This window comes from Archocentrus centrarchus, chromosome 23 (genome assembly GCF_007364275.1).
Source record: "Archocentrus centrarchus isolate MPI-CPG fArcCen1 chromosome 23, fArcCen1, whole genome shotgun sequence".
Taxonomy (NCBI): Eukaryota; Metazoa; Chordata; class Actinopteri; order Cichliformes; family Cichlidae; genus Archocentrus; species Archocentrus centrarchus.
Window position 1 is genome coordinate 17,746,652 of NC_044368.1, and position 19,214 is coordinate 17,765,865.

Sequence of the window (19,214 nt, forward strand, 5' to 3'; positions counted from 1 at the left end):
TGAGTTTTGTTCTTTCAAAAATAAACTTCTATAAGAGACCTTTGTGAATTGTGTCACAGAGTAAAATAACTGCATTATTATTTATAAATAGGTGGGGTGTATAAGCACTATAAATGGGGGAAAAGGCATGCATGTTTCTCTTCTTTCTTATATAGACCAGTGGCAGGATAAGCTTTTACTTCACATTTTGTCCTGACAATATTCTATTTAGATATATTTTATCACATTAAAAGTGTGGTGCACTTCCCTGTCTTGCAATTCCTGTTCTCATATTGTTCCCCTGCCACTGAGAGTACACATTGAATGGTTCAGTGAAGAAAATCTGGTTTATGCTCCTGGCTTCTATTTCTCTGGTATACCTCTTCAAGCAGTTAGCCAAGGCTGTGAGTCTTTGCTTGGCAGTTTCTAGGGCCTCTGGTATAGACAGCTTGTTATACTTTTTTGGCACTTTTTTCATCACACCTTTCTGCAACTCTGATAGCTAGCTAACTTCCTTTCATGCTGCCTTGATCTTGGCCTCTAGTCTCCTTCTCTATGGAGGATACTGCTCCTTGTGGGTGTTAATCTTATAGTCAAGCATCTCAAGGATCACTGTTGCTGTGCTATAGATCAGCTGGCGGGTTTCAGCGATGGTCACAGTAGAGACTGTCCATCCACAGTGCTGCATTCACATCATCTAGGAGATTTTCAAATAGTACTTCACATAGTCTTGGTAATAGCAACGGAGTGTCCAGGTTTCCAGCTTAGCCATGATCTTCTCTTTCAGGTCAGCTGCTCTGACCGTACCAGTTGTTCTTGGAGGTTGGTACCCAATCTTGGAGTGTTGGAAGATATCTCCCTCCTGACATGATGTCCTGGCTCCCCCTTGCTATAGAATTTGTGTTGTAACTCATTAATATCTAATTACAACAGCAGTTGCTTTTTTGCAGATGTTGGAACGCTGAACTACTAGTTGTTTTGGTGTTAATCTGGATGTTGGGTGTCAAAGTATCCATAGGTCCCGCATCCTCTTCATATAAGTCCTTGGAATTCAATTCAATTCAATTTTATTTATATAGCACCAAATCACAACAAACAGTTGCCTCAAGGAGCTTTATACTATAAGATAAAGACTGTACAATAGGCCCTACAAGACTGGAAGAAGGTGTTGCAGACAAATGAGTAAAATTTTGAGGTCTTCGGCTCAAGCAGAACAAATGAATAGATGCACGAACAGTGTTTAATACCATCACTCAAGCATGGTGGAGGCCGCATGATGGTCTGGGTGTGCTTTGGAGGTGGTAAAATACGAGATTTGTACAAAATGGAAGTGACCTTGATGAAGGAAAGCTACCACAAGACACCATGCCATACCGTGTGGACAGCACTTGCTTGGGGCCAATTTTATCCTACAACAGGATAACGAGCCGAAACACACCTCCAAAATGTGTCAGCAATATTTAAAGAATAAACAGTCAGCCACAATTCTGACTGTAATTGAGTGTCCAGCGTACTCTCTGGAACTGTACCCTATTGAGCTGTTGTGGGAGCAACTTGACTGTATAGTATGGAGGAAGACTCAATCTTGTGAGAAAAGCTCCAGGGGTGAAATCTCAACAGATTACCCTGAAAAATTGAAAGCCAGAATGCCTAAGGTCTGCCAGGCTATACTGTAATTGCTGTAAAAGGTGTTTTTTGTGTGTGTTTTTTTTATGAAAGCAGAGTTTGAAGAACACATTCATCTTTTCCATTAAAATGATTATTTCTAACTCTGACAATGTCAGCATGTCCTGTTCATTTGCTATATTTCCTATTCAGACTCAATAGAAAACAAGATCATTTCCAAGTGACTGATTTTGTGTGTGTGTGTTTTCTGCTCATAGGGTTAAGATCTCAGCTCCAAAAAAAAAATACAAAGTTATGCTCCTTGTGCCCTGTGACAGTGATTGAAATAGTGCTGACATTTCCAGAACACATTGGTTCCTTTGACGTCCCCCTTCTTTCCGTTATTGTCAGGGATGGCTAACCCAAAGCGTTCTCCACACGTAACTGATCTGAGGACAGCAGCTGACATTTACAAAGGTCCACGGATTTTCACACACCATTAATTAAAGCGAGAATAAATCTTTTTCTCCCTCTTTGGCTCTTCCACCTTTCACTTCCGTCACAACCGATCTCCTCAGTGCCTTGTTGAAAAAACTAATCATTTACACAGAACTAAAAGCTTTGTATTCACACAAACGGTTGGCCTCACATTAACAATCACAGGGATTGAGGATCCTCAGGACAGAGACTATTCAGCAGTCCATACTAATATAAATCTCAAGGTACCAATATTAGATGGCCATGGTAAGTATACTTACATACACTGCCTATAATGGTACCCTGATGCATAATTAACAGAAGCTGTTGAATACACATAGAGTTGTAGTTGGACAGTTTGCGCACACTGATCATGAATATCATGGTCATGCTGAGCTTACAATGATTTCTTTGAACATGCCTTTTATGCAAAATGATTGCACAACATACAGCTTTAAGAAAAAAAATGCAACTCGAAATTTTTAATTTATTTGGGCTGTTCAGAAATCAACTCAGGGTCAACACTATACATACAGGATGAGAAATACATACACACCCACTTAGATGATTAATTCTGCAGTGCTGAAAGCAGCAAAATCCCTTTAACTTGTCAAGGCCAAGGCCAGTAAACTCTGTTAGTCACCATGACCTAGTATAGCCTGTAACTTCTCTGCATGCCACTGCAAACCTTTTTGAAATGCCACATACAGATGCGCCATTCCAGAGGAGCAGCTGGATTACATGTGCAAATGAAATGGGCTGCAGTGCTTCATGCTACCAGTAGTGACAAGGACACTAACAAAAAGCAAAACTAGAGGAAAATCAGGCAGGAAGGAGAAGGAGAAAATTACAGTTTGTGGTCTTCACTTGCAAAACCCTTCCCTTTTTGTGGGTTATCTTGTTGTTGCCTCTCCAGTGCACCTGTTGTCACTTTCATTTGCACCAAAGCAGGTGAAATGGGTTCACAATGGTTTACGCTTCCTAACTGGACAGACTGATATTCCTTAAGTTGAACTTGACTTTGTGTTATACTGTGATGATCAAGCTTGACTAAAGTTTACTGCTGACCACAACAAAAACAGCTGGGGAAAAAAAAAAAACATTTGAAAGAAATTTTTATTGTCAGATGAGGGAAAGATTGAGATGTTTACCCACAATTTTTAGAGGTATGCTTAGAAAAATGAAATTGGGGCATTCAACCCCAAGAAAGCTGTATGGAGGAGGTAGCATCTTGCTCTCAGGTTCTTTTGTTGCTAGTGGAATTGGTACATTGAACAGTGAGTGTTTATAACAATAAAGTTGACAGACTACCTCAAATTCTTTATTCTTCAGCATAATCTCAAATCATCAATTGAAACTTGGACACAAGGATTAACACTGGCCTTTTGAAATGGCCTTTCATAAGTCTTGAGCTCAAATCCATCAAAAATACATGGAATATGCTTAAAAGTCAGGTCTGCACGAGTAAAGTAACCACTTTAATTCAAAAACTCGTTGGAAGCAAGGTCACAGCGTTCATGTTCATTATCAATACATGTAGTAGTAATGAGAAAAGGCGTACATCATGGGTGAATTCCTGATTTTATGGTTGTCTGTCATTGCCCAGTTTTAAAACATCTAAAAAAAGGTTATTTCTTACATGTGAATCTTAAAAGGAGTTACCATATAAATACTCATCCACTGTTAAACTTGCAGTCCACAATCAAGCAGCTCCACATATGCAGGCTTAGAAACAAAAGAGCAGAGAGCTAAAAACAGCAGTGCAAACACATACCTGCATAATATCTCCCTGCTTGCCCATTACTGTGTGTACAGTATGTGTGTGCGCTTCAAAGTGACCGGGTGATAGGAGACACACGGATGTGTGAATGAAATGATACTGCGTGAGAGAGAACTGTTTTTGTGCTTGTTTATGTTGTCGTGTCTATGAGCGTGTGACTCTGAGTGACAGAGAAAAAGCATGAAAATGTGTGTGCACCAACTTATCCATGCAGCCCAGGCCGGCAGTTAGCAGCAGTGTGCTAGCTGAGGTGGAACGGTGAAAGGCAGATTGCTTAGGGAGTGCCATACTTCTCCTGCTTTTCATTTTGCAGCTTAACCAATCCAATCCCACAACCAAGAGAGGAGATTCACAGTTACTCTCCCTACTATGTTTGATAACAATGCATGAATTATCCTTTTAAATTATTTTCTGCATGCGTTTTTTAATTAAAACTATTAAAGTGAATCAGTCATTTGCATTCCCTCTGAGGACCCCAAGAATGTAACTCGCCAGCAGTTTGTCATACACTGCTGCTCCTCGCATTCTACATTTAACATTAAAGTCAATTAGCTCACAATTTTTTTCCACAGTTAGTGACTACACTGCAGTGACAGGGCACAATTGGACAACTCAGTGTATTCAACAGAATAACCAAAAGAATAAGGTTGAGCCTTTTTAACTATACAATCTACTATCTCCACAGACAAAAAATTACTAATAGATTTCAAGAGAATATTGTTTTCCAACTGAACAAAGCTCAAATCAATCAAAACAATTTACAGCTGTGAACTGAACAAGCTGTTAATGTACTGTTCTAACTAGCTGCTACAAGTGAACTTTCCCTCCAGGCTTGGGGAAATTGGGGAAGCAATTTAGTGTAATAATGAGCAGATTGATTGAAACTGGTTGGAAACCTTTATTATATTGCTGAAAGCGTGTTACGTGTTTGCATGCATGCTCTAGCAGAGATTATAAGCAGAAAACATCACCCTGAAAGAAAGCTAACTAGGAGAGAAGAGCAATGGCAAACATACTAGTTGTTCTTTCCCCACAGAGACAATCAACATCCAAACTGGGAAAAGCATGTTCTCAGTGCACTAAGACGAGCTTAGAAAAAGTTCACCAAAATTCAACAGTGTGGTGGCAGACATATCTAGCATTTATGAGTAAAGATGTGTACTTATTGTTTTGATTGGCATAATTAATCTGCAGTTAGCATGCTCTGATGGCATGAGCCTGAGATGTTGATTGGGAGAAGGGTGATAAGCCAGTACAAGTTAACTACTCCAACAGACATGGCAAGAAACCCTCTGATCTGGAGACAAAGGACTCTAGACAACAGGTTTTGTTTAAAAAACTTTTTAAGAATTAATTCCTTTAGATATATTTTATGAACCAAAACCTCTTTGCTCCATTTTTTTCTCAAGCTGAACAATAATTTGGGCTTTTAGGCAGCAGCAAACGTGTACTGCTGTCGAAGGGGCTGCGCTGCATTTGAATCACAAGATAAAAAGGAGAACATCTTTGTGAAAATGAATACAGAACAATAATCATTTTGTCTGCAATATCTTGTTTTCATAATTGCTGGAAGCAAAAATGTAACTGAAAACAAAATTTGATTAATCACGCAGCCCTACTAGAATCCTTCTACTTACGCTGTAAAAGATAAAGTTCAATGAAGCGAAAGGAAAAGGAGATAGGGAGAAAAAGAATAAATACCAGAGAGATAAATTGTGGAAAAAAACAAAAGCCAGAATGGAATAAAGAGACCAAGGGAAACCGTTTAACAACAGGACGATGCTGACAATCAAAGAAATAAAAAGTGGCAAAAAAAAAAAAAAGAGCAGTTAGGAATTAGAAAGAGAATGAAGCAGACTAACAGAGATTGTGAGAAAGATTGAAAGAGAAGGAAAAGCAGGCTTGAGAGGAGAGGGATGATGTGAAGGTTGCTGGATAAAGCATGTGGAGATAAGGTCTGTTCAACAGGCCCTTAAGAACCTGGCAGGTCCACGTTTAAACTCTAAGGCTCAGCGGATCAGAGGCAGAAATCTCTAAGAATTAAACCACTAAAGCTGAGAGAAGAAGAAATCTTTACTTTTCTTTCCACACTGAAACTAATCTGTATCAGAAAACTTGGTAAATGAAATTGGTAATTGTGAAAATCAACAATTTTTTTCGTTAACCCAATATGCCTGTCAAAGCTTGTAAACAAAAAGTACAGGTTTGTGTATGTTCATATAGTTTCTGTAATCTTAACTCAAATGCACAGTTTCAATAGATATAAAAAATATGAATATATGCATCCACTCTGTAACATAAACAAACTGAGACACACACAAACACACAGAGGACATCTGTGTTCCATTACGTGCAGACAACTTCCAGTGAAGATGTAAACAAATAGATGATGAGAGCTCATTTGTTGTGCACTGGGTGGGGGAAAATGTCAGGATGGCATTTGGCTGTGTCTATGAGTATGTTTTGTTTTTGCGTGTGTGTGTGTGTGTGTGTGTGTGTGTTTGTGTGTATGTATGTGTGTGGGTGACTGAGTACCTACTGTATCTATAAAATCAAAATATACAAAAATATATAGTCCAAAATAGTCTGTTTAACTAAAATTTAGAATAACTACAAAGGATATAGTGGTGGGTCAGTATGTGAGTATGTTTTATAAGTGAAGCATGCATACACTGCAATTAAACAAACACTTTGAAAACACATCAGATCTCAGTGGGAAAAGAAAATCATGCTGGATATCTATACTGATATGGATTGGGAAATGAAAATAATGAACCTACAGAGGGCTAAATTCAAAGACAACCCAAAAATCGAAGTGAAAAAATGATGCAGCAGGCTAGTCCGTTTTGAAAATTTCATTGCAGCATCTCAAAATGGTACTCCGTACTTTGTATGGCCCCTGTGTGCTTGTATGCGTGCCTGACAACGTTGGGGCATGCTCCTGAGACAACAGATGGTGTCCTGGGGGATCTCCTCCCAGATCTGGACCAGGGCATCACTGACTGCTGACAGTCTGAGGTGCAACCTGGCAGCGTCAGATGGGCCGAAACATAATGTCCCAGAGGTGTTCTATTGGATTTAGGTCAGGCGAGCATGGGAAGGGGGGGAAACCAGATCAATTCCTTCATCCTCCAGGAACTGCCTGCATACTCTCACCACATGAGGCCGGGCTTTGCTGTGCCAGCATAGAGTCAGACAGCGGGTTCAAGGATTTCAGCCTGATACCTAATGGCAGCTTTCAGAGGTCCACCAAATGGGTCATGCTGAATGATGTTACAGGCAGCATAACGCTCTCCACAGCTTCTCCAAACCCTTTCACGTCTGTCACATGCTCAGGGTGAGCCTGCTCTCATCTGTGAAAAGCACAGGGTACCAGTGGTGGACCTGCCAGTTCTGGTATTCTGTGGCAAATGCCAATCAGGATATACACACCTCATTTTGGACTATGGTCTCCCAGCTTAAACTATGTCCATCAGAGAAGCTGAGTCCATTATTTTAAACATTTTCATGTTCAATACCACACACACACACACACACACACACACACACACACACACACACACACACACACACACACACACACACACACACACACACACAGACACACCACTCCTGTGTGGGGTGGTAGGTGTATGTGTTTCTTGAATTAAGGTCCTCTACCAGAGGCTTGGGAGTTTGAGGGTTCTCTACAGTTTATCAGCTTCAGGACAGAGACCTCTGCCTGGAATCTGCTGGTGCCACACTTCCAGCTTGGGAGTTACACCTCCTAACTCTCCATTTACCACTGGATCCACTTTGGACTTTATTTTCCACACTTGCTCCAGATGTTCCTTTAGCCCTGATACTTCTATTTTCTTGAACTCCTTCATTTTGAAATTGCTGTCTACTGGGATTGCCACAACTGCTCTCCTTGTTGTCTTTTGCTCCTGGAAACCTAGCAGCTGTCTGTCTGGAACCTGAAGTTCCACAGGACCTTAGCCCTGTTGCTTTCTACCACCGTCAGTGGCATCTCCCATTGGTATGTTGGGACCTCTAATCCATATTCAGCATAGATATCCCTGTATGCCAATGGTTCCCAAAGTCAAGAGTAATGCGGCCCACTTAAAAACCAGAAAATCCCATGGGGCCCTTCCCTTGACTACCCAAGTCATATGTAAAGTGCTAATGCCAATATGTGACCCACTTGCCACTGAGACACAAACTTCAATACAAGAGCAGTAAATTTAGGTCAGAGTTAGCTAATGAGAAATATCACAAACTAACCACCTACTTGTGAGTAATTTCAAACTGAATTTCTGTTATTACTTCAGCCATATTTTGGGAACCACGGCTGTATACTATCCCAGCCACTTGGTTATACCTCTCATTGTATGCTGTCCCAGCTTGCATCTTACATTCAGCTACTATGTTCTACAGTAGGTAGTCTCCTCTGCACAGTCTGTAACTTGGGTCCTGTCAGCTGCCTCCATGGATCTGGTGCTCAGGGCCTGTTCTTGTACCACTATGATTAGATCCTCTGTGCCATCATTTAGGCCGGCCTTTTCTAGTCACTGGCAGTATTTCTTGTTGTCAGCCACTTTCTTTATCTGTCAATGGTGGATCGTATGCAGGGACTTGGTCTTCCATGAAGTCTGCTCCTTCTGTTCCTCTTCAGTGCGTTCAGCTACCTGAGGTAGTCTTGGAGCTCACTGCGGAGGGCCATCTTCCTCATGTATTAGCAGATGCTCTGTGCTTCACCCTGGATTGCAGCTCTGACACTCACTAATCCTCGCCCTTGTCACCCATTTACAGTAGGTTGCATTAGGCCACTCGACTCCTGAATCTATATTAGTATCCTAATATAGATTCAGAGCTGGCTTAGGGGGTTGAGGACTATGCAGAACAGCAGCGGGGACAGAGCATCACCTCGGTATTTTCCACATTTGACGGTGACTTGTGTGACTGACTTTGCGTTGGCCTCCAGTGTTGTTATCCACAGTCCCAGTGAGTTCCAGATGAATGCCATTAGCACACTACTAGCTTTGTATAGCACCAAGTACTCCAGTACCCATGTGCGCGGCATTGAGTCGGAGGCTTTCTTGTAGTCAATCCAGGTCTGATTTGTTTTTTGTTGATATTTCAGTTTGAATGTTAAGTGAATGCTGCTGTGTTTGCCTCTGTCTATCTAATAGCTGTTCAGATATTCCATTCTAAATCTGCTCTTTACAGTGGTGCTACTGTAAATAATCATTTTAAATTTTCACTGTGGTTTTACTGACTTACCTTGAGGCTCTAACTTCTTTCAGAACGTCTTCCTAATCTTGTTCAAATAATTAAAAAAAAATCTATAAAAATAAAGTTTCTTTCTTTATTTTAAAGCAAGAATAGACCCCCTAACTACACAAAGGTTAGCAGGGATTTTGTGTGTGCATACTTTCAATAGCTGTAGAAATCCATTTTTAAAAAAGAAGAAAAAAAAATTATAGCCACCTTAAGTTCTGTCTGAAATAGACTCTAACAAAAAGTATCAATTTATTTAAGCTTGATAAGAAGAATATGAAAGTAAGAACAGATGAGTAAGTCAGTATCTCATCTTCAAACTCTGATAGCCTCCAGTGTCTCACTCAGAGGATGAACCAACTTAAATCAACTGGCCTCCATCTAAAACCCACATTCTTTACAACTGTAACCAACTTGTGTAAGACTTCTTCACATTTATTACACGATGAACTGGGAGTCACAGAAAAGCTGGTGGGAGGGCATAAATGTCAAATATCAAGAATACGTATAATGCTATTTGATCCCTGCTTGTATTAATTTCAGATACACTGGTGTCAGTCGTTTCCATTTCACATAACCATCTGAGGGAAGCTGAAGTAAAACTGATGTGTAGGAGTAACTTCTCATTTAAGTAAGAACAATATAATTCCACATTGATTTTAACAAATAGAAACTAGGACAATTGGAGGACTGTGGCGTAAATCTTTTTTGTTCTCGAAGTGAAAAACTGTTTTTAGATCAGCACTTTGTGTTCCATTTCAAAAGAGTAGCAATTCACAATGTAGCCTGTTAGCCTACTGTTACGCTTTAACTTTGTTACATATGCAAATGCAGAAGTGTTAGTAGAACCATAAGTAATCCAAAAGAAGAACCAGATAAATTCTATGGCTTTTTACCGTTTTAGCTGTTCAGCAGATATCCATCCGCCATTGAGCTACACTACATCATTTATTCAGTGAGATTACCCATGATCCAGAAGCCTGGATATAATTAAGAATATACCTTTTTACATAGGTAACACAGTTTGCATATCTCACAACTAAAATGTAGTTGTGCTTTCACTGTTTTTGGGAACCAGCTATAGCGGCCCTTTTGAAATGTGGTTATTGCCTCAAGCCTCAAGTGCCTGCAAGCTGCAAACCAAAGCACGCTCGGCTTTAATTAATCATCTGTAAGACTGGTCTGAATAAAACTGTCTTTGGAACAACAACACAAACGTATGCAACACCATATTTATGGTCTTGGTACACAAACAAACTTTTCTTTCCTCCATCGCTCTAAAGTTTAATCTGTTCTTGCTCTCTTATTCAGATTCTCTTCTTCCTCAACACCTCATATTTCCTTGTCATTTTCATGAGAACAGACTGTTTGCCCTTGGTGTGCCACTGGATGGGCTGCACGGAAAGCCAGTAAGAAAGTTAAACTTTAGAACTGGAAGAATACATTTGTGTCTGTGTGCCTGAATGTATGCAATATAGAATAAAAAAATAAATAAATAAAAAAAAAAACTCAAAGGCCTAATACACACACAGACTTAAGGCCCACTTAAGGCAAAAAGTAATAATGTAGAGTGAACACTGACTCTGCAAGCTTGAAAGAGTCTGTATTTTTGAGCTTTAGATAGTGGTTACAGGAGGAACTCACACATAGAGGCGACACTTATGGAGACTTAACAAGCATTACAAAGTGTCCATCTGTCAAATCCTAACACTTGTGTTTAGCAAAGTAGATCTGCTCAGCTGTCTGGACAGTTAAAACAGCTTGTGAGCATCTTATATCTTCCATGTCAATGTTATCTCAAGTATCACATAAGATTATTTTCTCAATGCTATCCTTTTTTCTTATGTGTAAGAGGGTTTTTTTTTTATACTGCTGAATTGTGAACACAAGTGAGAAGACTCAAAGCACTAGAGAACATCAACAACAAGCTAGAAAGAAAGGTCAGAAATAAGATATGGAAGGAGCACAGAAAGTAGAGGGAAATGTTAAAAAGAAGAAAACAGGACAGATCACTGAAAAACCCAAACGGATAACAAGAGAGAATCGGAGAGAGCAGCCAAAGAGCAGAGATGATGTTTGTATGTGATGACATTAGAACGTGTCGCTACCGTTAAGAACGCAAGTCCCCCAGTGAGCTGGCAACCAAAGTCACCTTCTGGCAGCTGTCTACTGTCATCTACTAATGCACTCACAACGACTTTTGAACCCAACAGTTAATGACCAGGAATGTAATGGAGAGGGATGTAGGCCATGAACAACTCCACAGTCTGGCGGACTGTTTTAATGTTTTCGCACAACCGACAGATTTATCTACATAGAGTAAATCACCATCAGCGTCTCCGACTGGGTACAAAAACAAGCACTGTGTACGTTTTCATGTGTAAATCTGTAGCTGAGGTCACGTTCGGACAACCCGCACAGGTTTGAACCACTCAAATATCCCAACTTACAAATCTGGAATGGAAATTCACCACACTGAGCCAGTTCTGCCTTAAAAACTATGAAACAGCAATTATCTTGGGAGGTATTCAAGCCATCAGGGACCTGCTGTGTGTGAAGAGTCTCCTATTAGCTACTTCAAAAGGCTTATTCAATAACACTTCAGTCAGCATAGTTAAGGTTCCACAGTTTTGCTGTCTACTGACCAAAATCTGAAGTATTTTGGTGCTCAGAGTGTAAATCGCTCTCCCTGCAGCCGAAGGGATTTCGATTTCTCTGCCATCATTACTACACAGTTGCTGCAGAATTATGCCAAGCCTAAACTAATCCCCTGCTGAGACTAAGCAGCTGGGAATTTTATATTTTTACGATGTTTTGTTTTCCTTTTTAGCCAGTTAATGTACAGTTATGTGCAGAAGTCTTGAGTCGCCTCTCATTTCTTTATATTTTGCTTCCAAAGAGCCAGACTTTATTGTAATTGTATTAAATGGCTGTAAGCAATAGTTCTTTTTTCCAAAACACATCATTTGTTACCATTTCTTTACTTGAATCTATGAAAAATGCCAAAGATAACAGTTTGGTGGGAATAAAACCAACAAGGTGATTCCCAAAAAACTTGGCATACAGTATGTCAGCATGGTTTGCAGTGCGTTGCTAAAAAACCTGAGGAAACTGGACAAGTGCAAGATTAAAAAAAAGTGGCAGGCCTAAAAACCATCTAGAGCAGATGAACTGTGATGTCCTTAAGAAATATATTCTGTATTTTCATGCATGTTTGCACATTTCAATAAATTGATCCACCTATTTCCCATTTTCCAATATCCATATTCTATTAGGTAAACAAATTAAAAATGTAAAACTTTTGAACAGAAGCACCAGTGCCTTCGGTGTTTTATGTGCATGTTACCTGAAAATCCCTCTCCTCCAGAATCTCTTTCCTCCACCTCACCAGGAAGGCCGCACACACATACAGGTGAAAATGGGAGAAGCCCTCTGGTTCAGCCTAGTGAGAGAGATTCAAAAAAAATGATGCTGATTTAGTACAAGTTTAACAAATGACACCTACATCACAGCTATGTTATATTGTTCAAATGGAAGCTTAAGAGTGTGAGCAAAGCATCTCGGAGAGGCTCAAACAGCTCCTGCTTTTCATCACATTTCATTTAAAGGAAGATTTGGAAACATTTTTGCATGATGTATTTAGCCACGCATACAAAAAGAGACAGAGGGGGAAAAAAAAAGAAGGGGGGAGAATATAAAACATTTTTTTCTGTCAAAATCCAGAAATTTACATTTGCAGGGTGACAAAGAAAGATACAAATCCCCTTTCCTCTGCACAGCGTTTTATTTCAGCCGCTCATTATGTATGGTGGCTTACTTTTTTTTATGACTCTGCAATGAGCGGGGGGAATTAAAATGGGAGTAAGACAAAGGATGAGATGTTCCCTGTTCTATTCATTTTTCTCCAGAGCACCATCACAGAGAGGATAATTACCAAGCCCTTTGAATGCACGTGACTGAGGAGTATATGGCCCCTTAAAAGAGGAACACAATATTCAAAGTATATCTCGGTACGAGGACCTTTCTGGAGGCAATCGGACGGCTTTGGTTACAACATGTGTTATTTTAGGTTACAACACAGTCAGTGAAAACTCTGGATTCTGCTGAGTTAGGAATGGATTAACTAGACACCTAAAGTTTTGCTGTTCCAAATGAACATGCCAGTATTAAAGTCAGCCGGAATGAGCCTCAAATAAAGCTTGGAGCAAGGCTTATTTGTGACAACAGCTGGAGGAAAAAAAAAAGAAGAAGAATCCTGTATAAATAGCTTGGAGTGACAACCAAATATTTGCATGAATCTGGAAGTCAAAATCAACCAAAGGCAGGAAGAGAGGAGCTATAGCCTCAGTCTGAGGGACAGCAAGAAAAGACAACCAGAAGCACACAGAAAATAAAGAGATGTAAAGCATACAGGAGTGACTGAGTGAGAAAGAGCCACTCTGTATGCATGTGCGGCAGAGCTATGTAACCTTATCTCCCCTGGACAGACACTTTTAATCATATTTTGTAGCAAAAAAAAGCATTCTTTTTTTTTCCTGTTCTGGAGATTGACAGCAATCCATGAAATTTCTCTCTCCATTTTTTTTTTTTTTTTGTAACTTTCAAAAAAAATAAAATCTCTTGGATGACTCTTGCAAAGCCCTTCCTGTTTAGCTGGATGCTGCCTGGCAAAGTAGTTTATGATGCTCACAGCTGAAATACAGGTCTAAATTAGACAAGTGGGAACATTTTGTTACCAAGTGGTCACAGCATGAACAGGATAATAAAATGACAAGTTTATTGACAGGTTTGATTAATCGGTGGAATTTAAATATGAAAATGAATCCATTAATTTCTATGTTCACTACCAGGGTTTTCCTGACTCAGAAATGAGCTTTGGGAGATGACTACACACATACATATGAGTAGTCAGCAATAAGTCTAGAGCAGGAAAAACACTCCTAAAAATCCCATAAATTAAGTTATTCTGCAAGCGTGCTCTTTGGTGTGTCCACTTTAAAAGTATGCGCTGTTTAAAATTAAAATTAAAAAATTTAAAAAAAATTTTAAAAAAATCAACAACTAAGAAACACTGCTATGTTCAAAAACAGAAAAAAGACTACTACCTTTGCATTAGCTGGTAAAGGACACACACACACACACACACACACACAAATACTATAATTTAATATTAAACTTTCCAGTCTCTTTGGCACAGGTGGATTAGTAAAATGCCAAAGGCTGCACATACAGCACTGTGTGTTCCAATAAATCAGCAATGTATCATCAGCGGTGCTTCCTCGACCATTTAACAGCAACTATGACTCAGCAGTGCACGAGTTTCAGACCCTAACTTCATTGCAAAGGTAGAAGAGGAAAAGCATTTACTGACAAACTGTCCATTATTTTCTCATACACAATGCAGAGAGTGATTCAGGGGGGTACCAGCGCTGCGGAGAGCACCCACCCCACAAAACAGTGAACCAGGGAGAAACACTGATCAGTTCATTTACAGACAGTGCCATGTTGCATACTTTAACATTGCTAAGGATTGCAATCAACCGTAAGAGCTGATCTTTAATCACCATCCTCATTTATGCACTGGATAACAGTGAGCCATAACTCTGCAGGAATTAACAGAAACGGCCTTTCCTCTGTGATAATTGAATTTCCCTCCAAGAAGGAAGGAACAAACAGATTAATAAAGGATACACAGAAATGAACTGAGATTTACTGTCATAAAAACAAACAGTTTTCTCTTTTTCTTTATTTTTCCCTCCAACATTGTTTGGTTTCTGCAGACAGATTGATTCTCCCCACGCCTCGGCGTACGTACCCCGTTGTTCGGTTTCTTTCTTACTTTGCCTCCTACTACGTTAAACCAGTTTTCAGAATTTCACAATTAACAGCACGTGTGTGCGTGTGAGAGAGTCACTGAAAAAGTGCATAATAGAACGGAGGGAGTGGTGAAACAAAAGAGGAGGAGTGTTTGTGAACAGCAAAGCATGGCGTGATGAGGGTTGTAAAATGGCAGGCGAGTGGCCCGCTGGTCGAGCTTTGCAGCTCCAACCAAACAACTGAAGCAAGCAAACACACTCACACTCACACAAACACAGAGTGAGTATATGAGTGGCATATGGGAGCACAATGTTTATCAGTCCCCAAACATTCGCCAAGTTTTAATTTCCTTTCTTCTATGAGTTTGTTTGTGTGTGTAAGAGTGAGAGAGTTCATGGTTGAGGGCACCAGTGGGGCTGTGAAACTCTGAATTCCACTCTATCGCTCTGCCCCCATCACTCTCTCTCTGTCGCCCCTCCATTCTTACAATCTGTCACCTCCTTTAGTCTCATTCAACAAACGTCTGTTACTCACTTTTCTCCCCCTTCCTCACTAATATCACTGTGAAGACTATTTCAGAAATTAGAGTGATTTTTCGTGACATTTAATATAAAATTTGTCATCTATCATTTCCATGAGCAATCCACCATTAACGTGAAATCTATTGCCTGCACTGACTGCATAGTTATTGGTGGTATATGACTCGTGTTCTTCTTCACTTTAATGTGCTTCTAGCTGCAGAAAAAAATGTTTCATTATAAAACACATAAGTTGAAATTAGTCCAACTCCACAGCATTGTACTGATGCGCCTGTAAAGTCATGCAGGCCCAAAACACAATAAAGAACAGATTACACACTATATAATGAGTTGTATGCACAATCAAAATATGTGGCTTTAATAAGTATTTGCTATGAATATGCTTTAAAAGCACAATACCTTTGATAAATCGCTCTGTGCATGACTGACAGGCTGCTGTGTGAGGAATTTTTATTTAATGAGTAAAAATGTTTTGCGTTTATTAGTGCTGAAAGGATCGCTGACTGACAGAAAATGAATAGCCAGCTATTGTTGCAGCCCCTTAAAGAGCTTCAACACGGCCGTGTGGGTTAGCCAGACTTTAGCATGTGCTGTCACTCGTGGCCACATGGGATGTTCATGCCGGGGCAGGGCCAGGATATGCAGCTCATGTAACATGCATGCAAACTCTAGTTTTGAAAGTATAACACAGAAAAATGTTATATATACGAACCAACTTTAAATTTACCTTTTTTCTTAATTTTAATGCTAAGCTACTCCTGGTTCTAGCTCCAGCTGAAGCACAGACATAAGACAATCAATTCTTTATCTAAATTAGAAAAAAACTGATGAATCAATGTCTCCAATATCTGTAAATAAAATTCAGATTCCTCTCCTTTCCCACCACCCATTTCCCTCCTTCCTGCTGTCCTATCCACAGCTGCTGCTGCTGCTTCAGCTCAAGGCCTTCTCATCATTATGATTTGCAAAACAAAGTTTGTCATGGGAGTCAAGGTGACTCTGTCAAACTTGTCTCTACCTCTTCTCCCCCTCCATTGTTATGCCTGATCCTCCACCCTCCTCGTGTCAGGGCAGCCATATTGGCTGAGACGTGCAAGACTCTGACTGACAAGCGCCGCTGATCAAAGTGCGGAGAAAGCGGGGGAGCAGGGGTTGGGGGGAGTGGCGAGGGAGTCGGGGTGATGGGGGTATGCTAAGAGTAGTCGATAGGGAGAACGGGAGACGTAAAGGGAGGGGGTCATGAGAGACAGAGAGGGTAGGAGGCTAAGGGTGAACAGAGGAGAAACGAGAGGGAATGTGGAATGCAGAGTGAGGAGTAGTGCAATGTCATAGCTTCTTTAAACTGCTGCGTTGGCTGTCTGACTAGTCTCATCGCTCCAAAACAAACCGGCCTGATGTGGGACAAACTTGATACTCTTGACGAGTCGACTCTAGACAAGGTGAAAAGGCGATGCTGATGGAAGACAGTAATCGAGCAGATTCAAAGTGATGTAACAATTACACAAATTGAATATGATCAAGCTCTGCTCCTATTATATGTGTAGGAACATCACTGCATTTAGGATTGGCAAAAGTTGGCATTAGCTGCTACAAGCTGTACAAGTATTCCTGTGTGTAATTCAACACTCGTGGCTGGGGTAGATGTTGAGTGCGATGAATTTAAACACCAAATATCAAGGCAGGGATATTCTGAATTGTAAATTAGGATGGAAGAAAAAAAAAATAATGACGAGTGTCAAGTCATGATGCAATCCATTTAAAGAGGAAGTGGGAAGGCTTGTAGAGTTTTTCAAGGAAACGGCTTTGAATGTAATTCGAGTCAAGTTCAGCATAGTGTTTGTGCGTGCTCCTCTAATGTGTTGCTCTGCTTTAGGCAACATTTAAAATTACAAAGCAGCAGAGCTAATCAAAGGGGGGAAAGGAGGCAAAAATGATAAAATCTGAATTCCCACTTTGCCGTGGATTTAATTCATTTTGGAACCCTGCTGTTTCTGTTCACTCTCACTCTGGGTTTGAAGGCTGACTTTAAAAGAAAATGGCTGCATTAAAAGCTGCCATAGGTGTCAAAAATGTGTGATGAGGTTTTGGAGAACATACGTAATAATGTGCAGGGAAAGGATACGCTCAAGTTTGTGGTAAATGCTGAGAAATTTAAAATGCTGCTTTGATGGTGTCAGAGAGAGCAAAATATGGAAAAACAAGGAGAGAAGTATTAATTCTCATGACAGTGAGAACATGGCAGGGAATACACACAAAGACAGACCAGGGTCCTGTCTACAGAGGCCCATCTGATTGTTTGGAGTGACCACAGGGCCAACCATTACTATGGAGAGGACAGAGGGAGGCAGGCAAAGTGAGTAGGGTTACTTCCTCTGGGATCGTCCCCCCTTATTCAGCTGACAGGTTTTATTTACATTCACAAAGAGAAAACTTTGGAGAAGCTGGCAGAAGTTTTGAGATTCTTAAGTACAGATACAACAATGTAAAAGTACCCATTATAACTGCAAAATCAGCACTAATTATATAAGTCTTCACTTGAAAAATGGTCTTTGATGCTAACAGCTGAGTGTCAACAAGACTTAATGAAACACTGATTTTTACTCAGAGGTCAAAAGCATCACCGGCTGGAAAACACTGGTTAAAAGCTTAAAGTTGGCTTACTACAGTCACTGGCAGCTGCGTATTTGTATTCTTAGATTCTAATAGAGTAGCCCTGCATGATTCACAGTTCAAAATAATCCTTATTTTGAACCCTCGGGTCCTCAGTTCATCCACCGACTGAAATAATTAAAGTTTTATTTATATAGCACCTTTCAAGATAAATATCAAAGCGCTTCACAACAAAAATACTAAAACATAAAAACAAAAACTTACTCAAAAGTAAGTTTAAAACGATGAGTTAATCAAGCGGTATAAGGTCTTTAACTTTTAAGCTAATTTTCTCCTGATTGGCTGCCACTGTGACACAGCCATATAAAGGATATCCACCATCATGACATCATACACGTCATGTGGCCAAAACTGGAAATGTGTTCAGAGCCATCTCAACCTTTTGTTTTTATATTTTCGCATTATTGTTGTGACGTGCGCTCGAGTGCACGGCCACACACACAAGGTAGCATGAATTAAAAATTGTGCCTCATTGCTTGAATTATAGGAGGCTACTTCATTCCTTCAACCACTAATGAAGGTAAAAGCTGTATTAATAAGAAGATCAAAGCCACAAGAACCACAGAATAAAACTTAAAGAAGCTGCCTACTGCTGTGTGCATTTGACTAATTAGGCTGTGCTTGTAACCTCAATCTAAGCTGATGTTCTGACCCACGCTGCAATAAATAATCCATACTTTTGGTTAGATCTTACCCAGTGGTTTTAAGCAGGTAAACAGCTCCCTGCTTGGTAAATTCAACCATTCATATGGGAAAGTACCATGTTTCAGAAACCCAAAATGTCACGGTATCCCTTTAACAGCCATGCTAATGCTGCCACACTGAGCTACTTGCTAATTTCATGCTCCACGCAACAGGGATAATTTGGTCCCTGTCTGTCTGTCTTTGCCTGTCTTTCGGCCAGGGAAGAGCAGTCTGTGCATGCGTGTGTGTTTCGCTCTAAATCTTTTGTCCTTCTCTTGGTTTCTGCCTTTCGTCCTCTTTCAAAGATCAATAGAGACAAATGGGGGGAAAAAGCAGTCTTGGAGAGAAAAAGAGGAGAAGCAGACTGAGGGCAAAACAGATAAAGAGAAAGAGAAGGGAACAAA

At 40.2% G+C, this 19,214-nt stretch overlaps 1 protein-coding gene across 3 annotated transcripts in view; it reads right to left on the minus strand.

Moving 5' to 3' along the window:
- The window catches only part of tbc1d22a (TBC1 domain family, member 22a), a 147,075-nt gene that overhangs the window by 13,652 nt on the left and 114,209 nt on the right, over positions 1 to 19,214 (minus strand). For all 3 annotated transcript variants that reach the window (XM_030720464.1, XM_030720465.1, XM_030720463.1), the window contains one exon: positions 12,447 to 12,542. In XM_030720464.1, the coding sequence (XP_030576324.1) occupies positions 12,447 to 12,542 (96 nt within the window). The remainder of the gene's footprint in view (positions 1 to 12,446; positions 12,543 to 19,214) is intronic.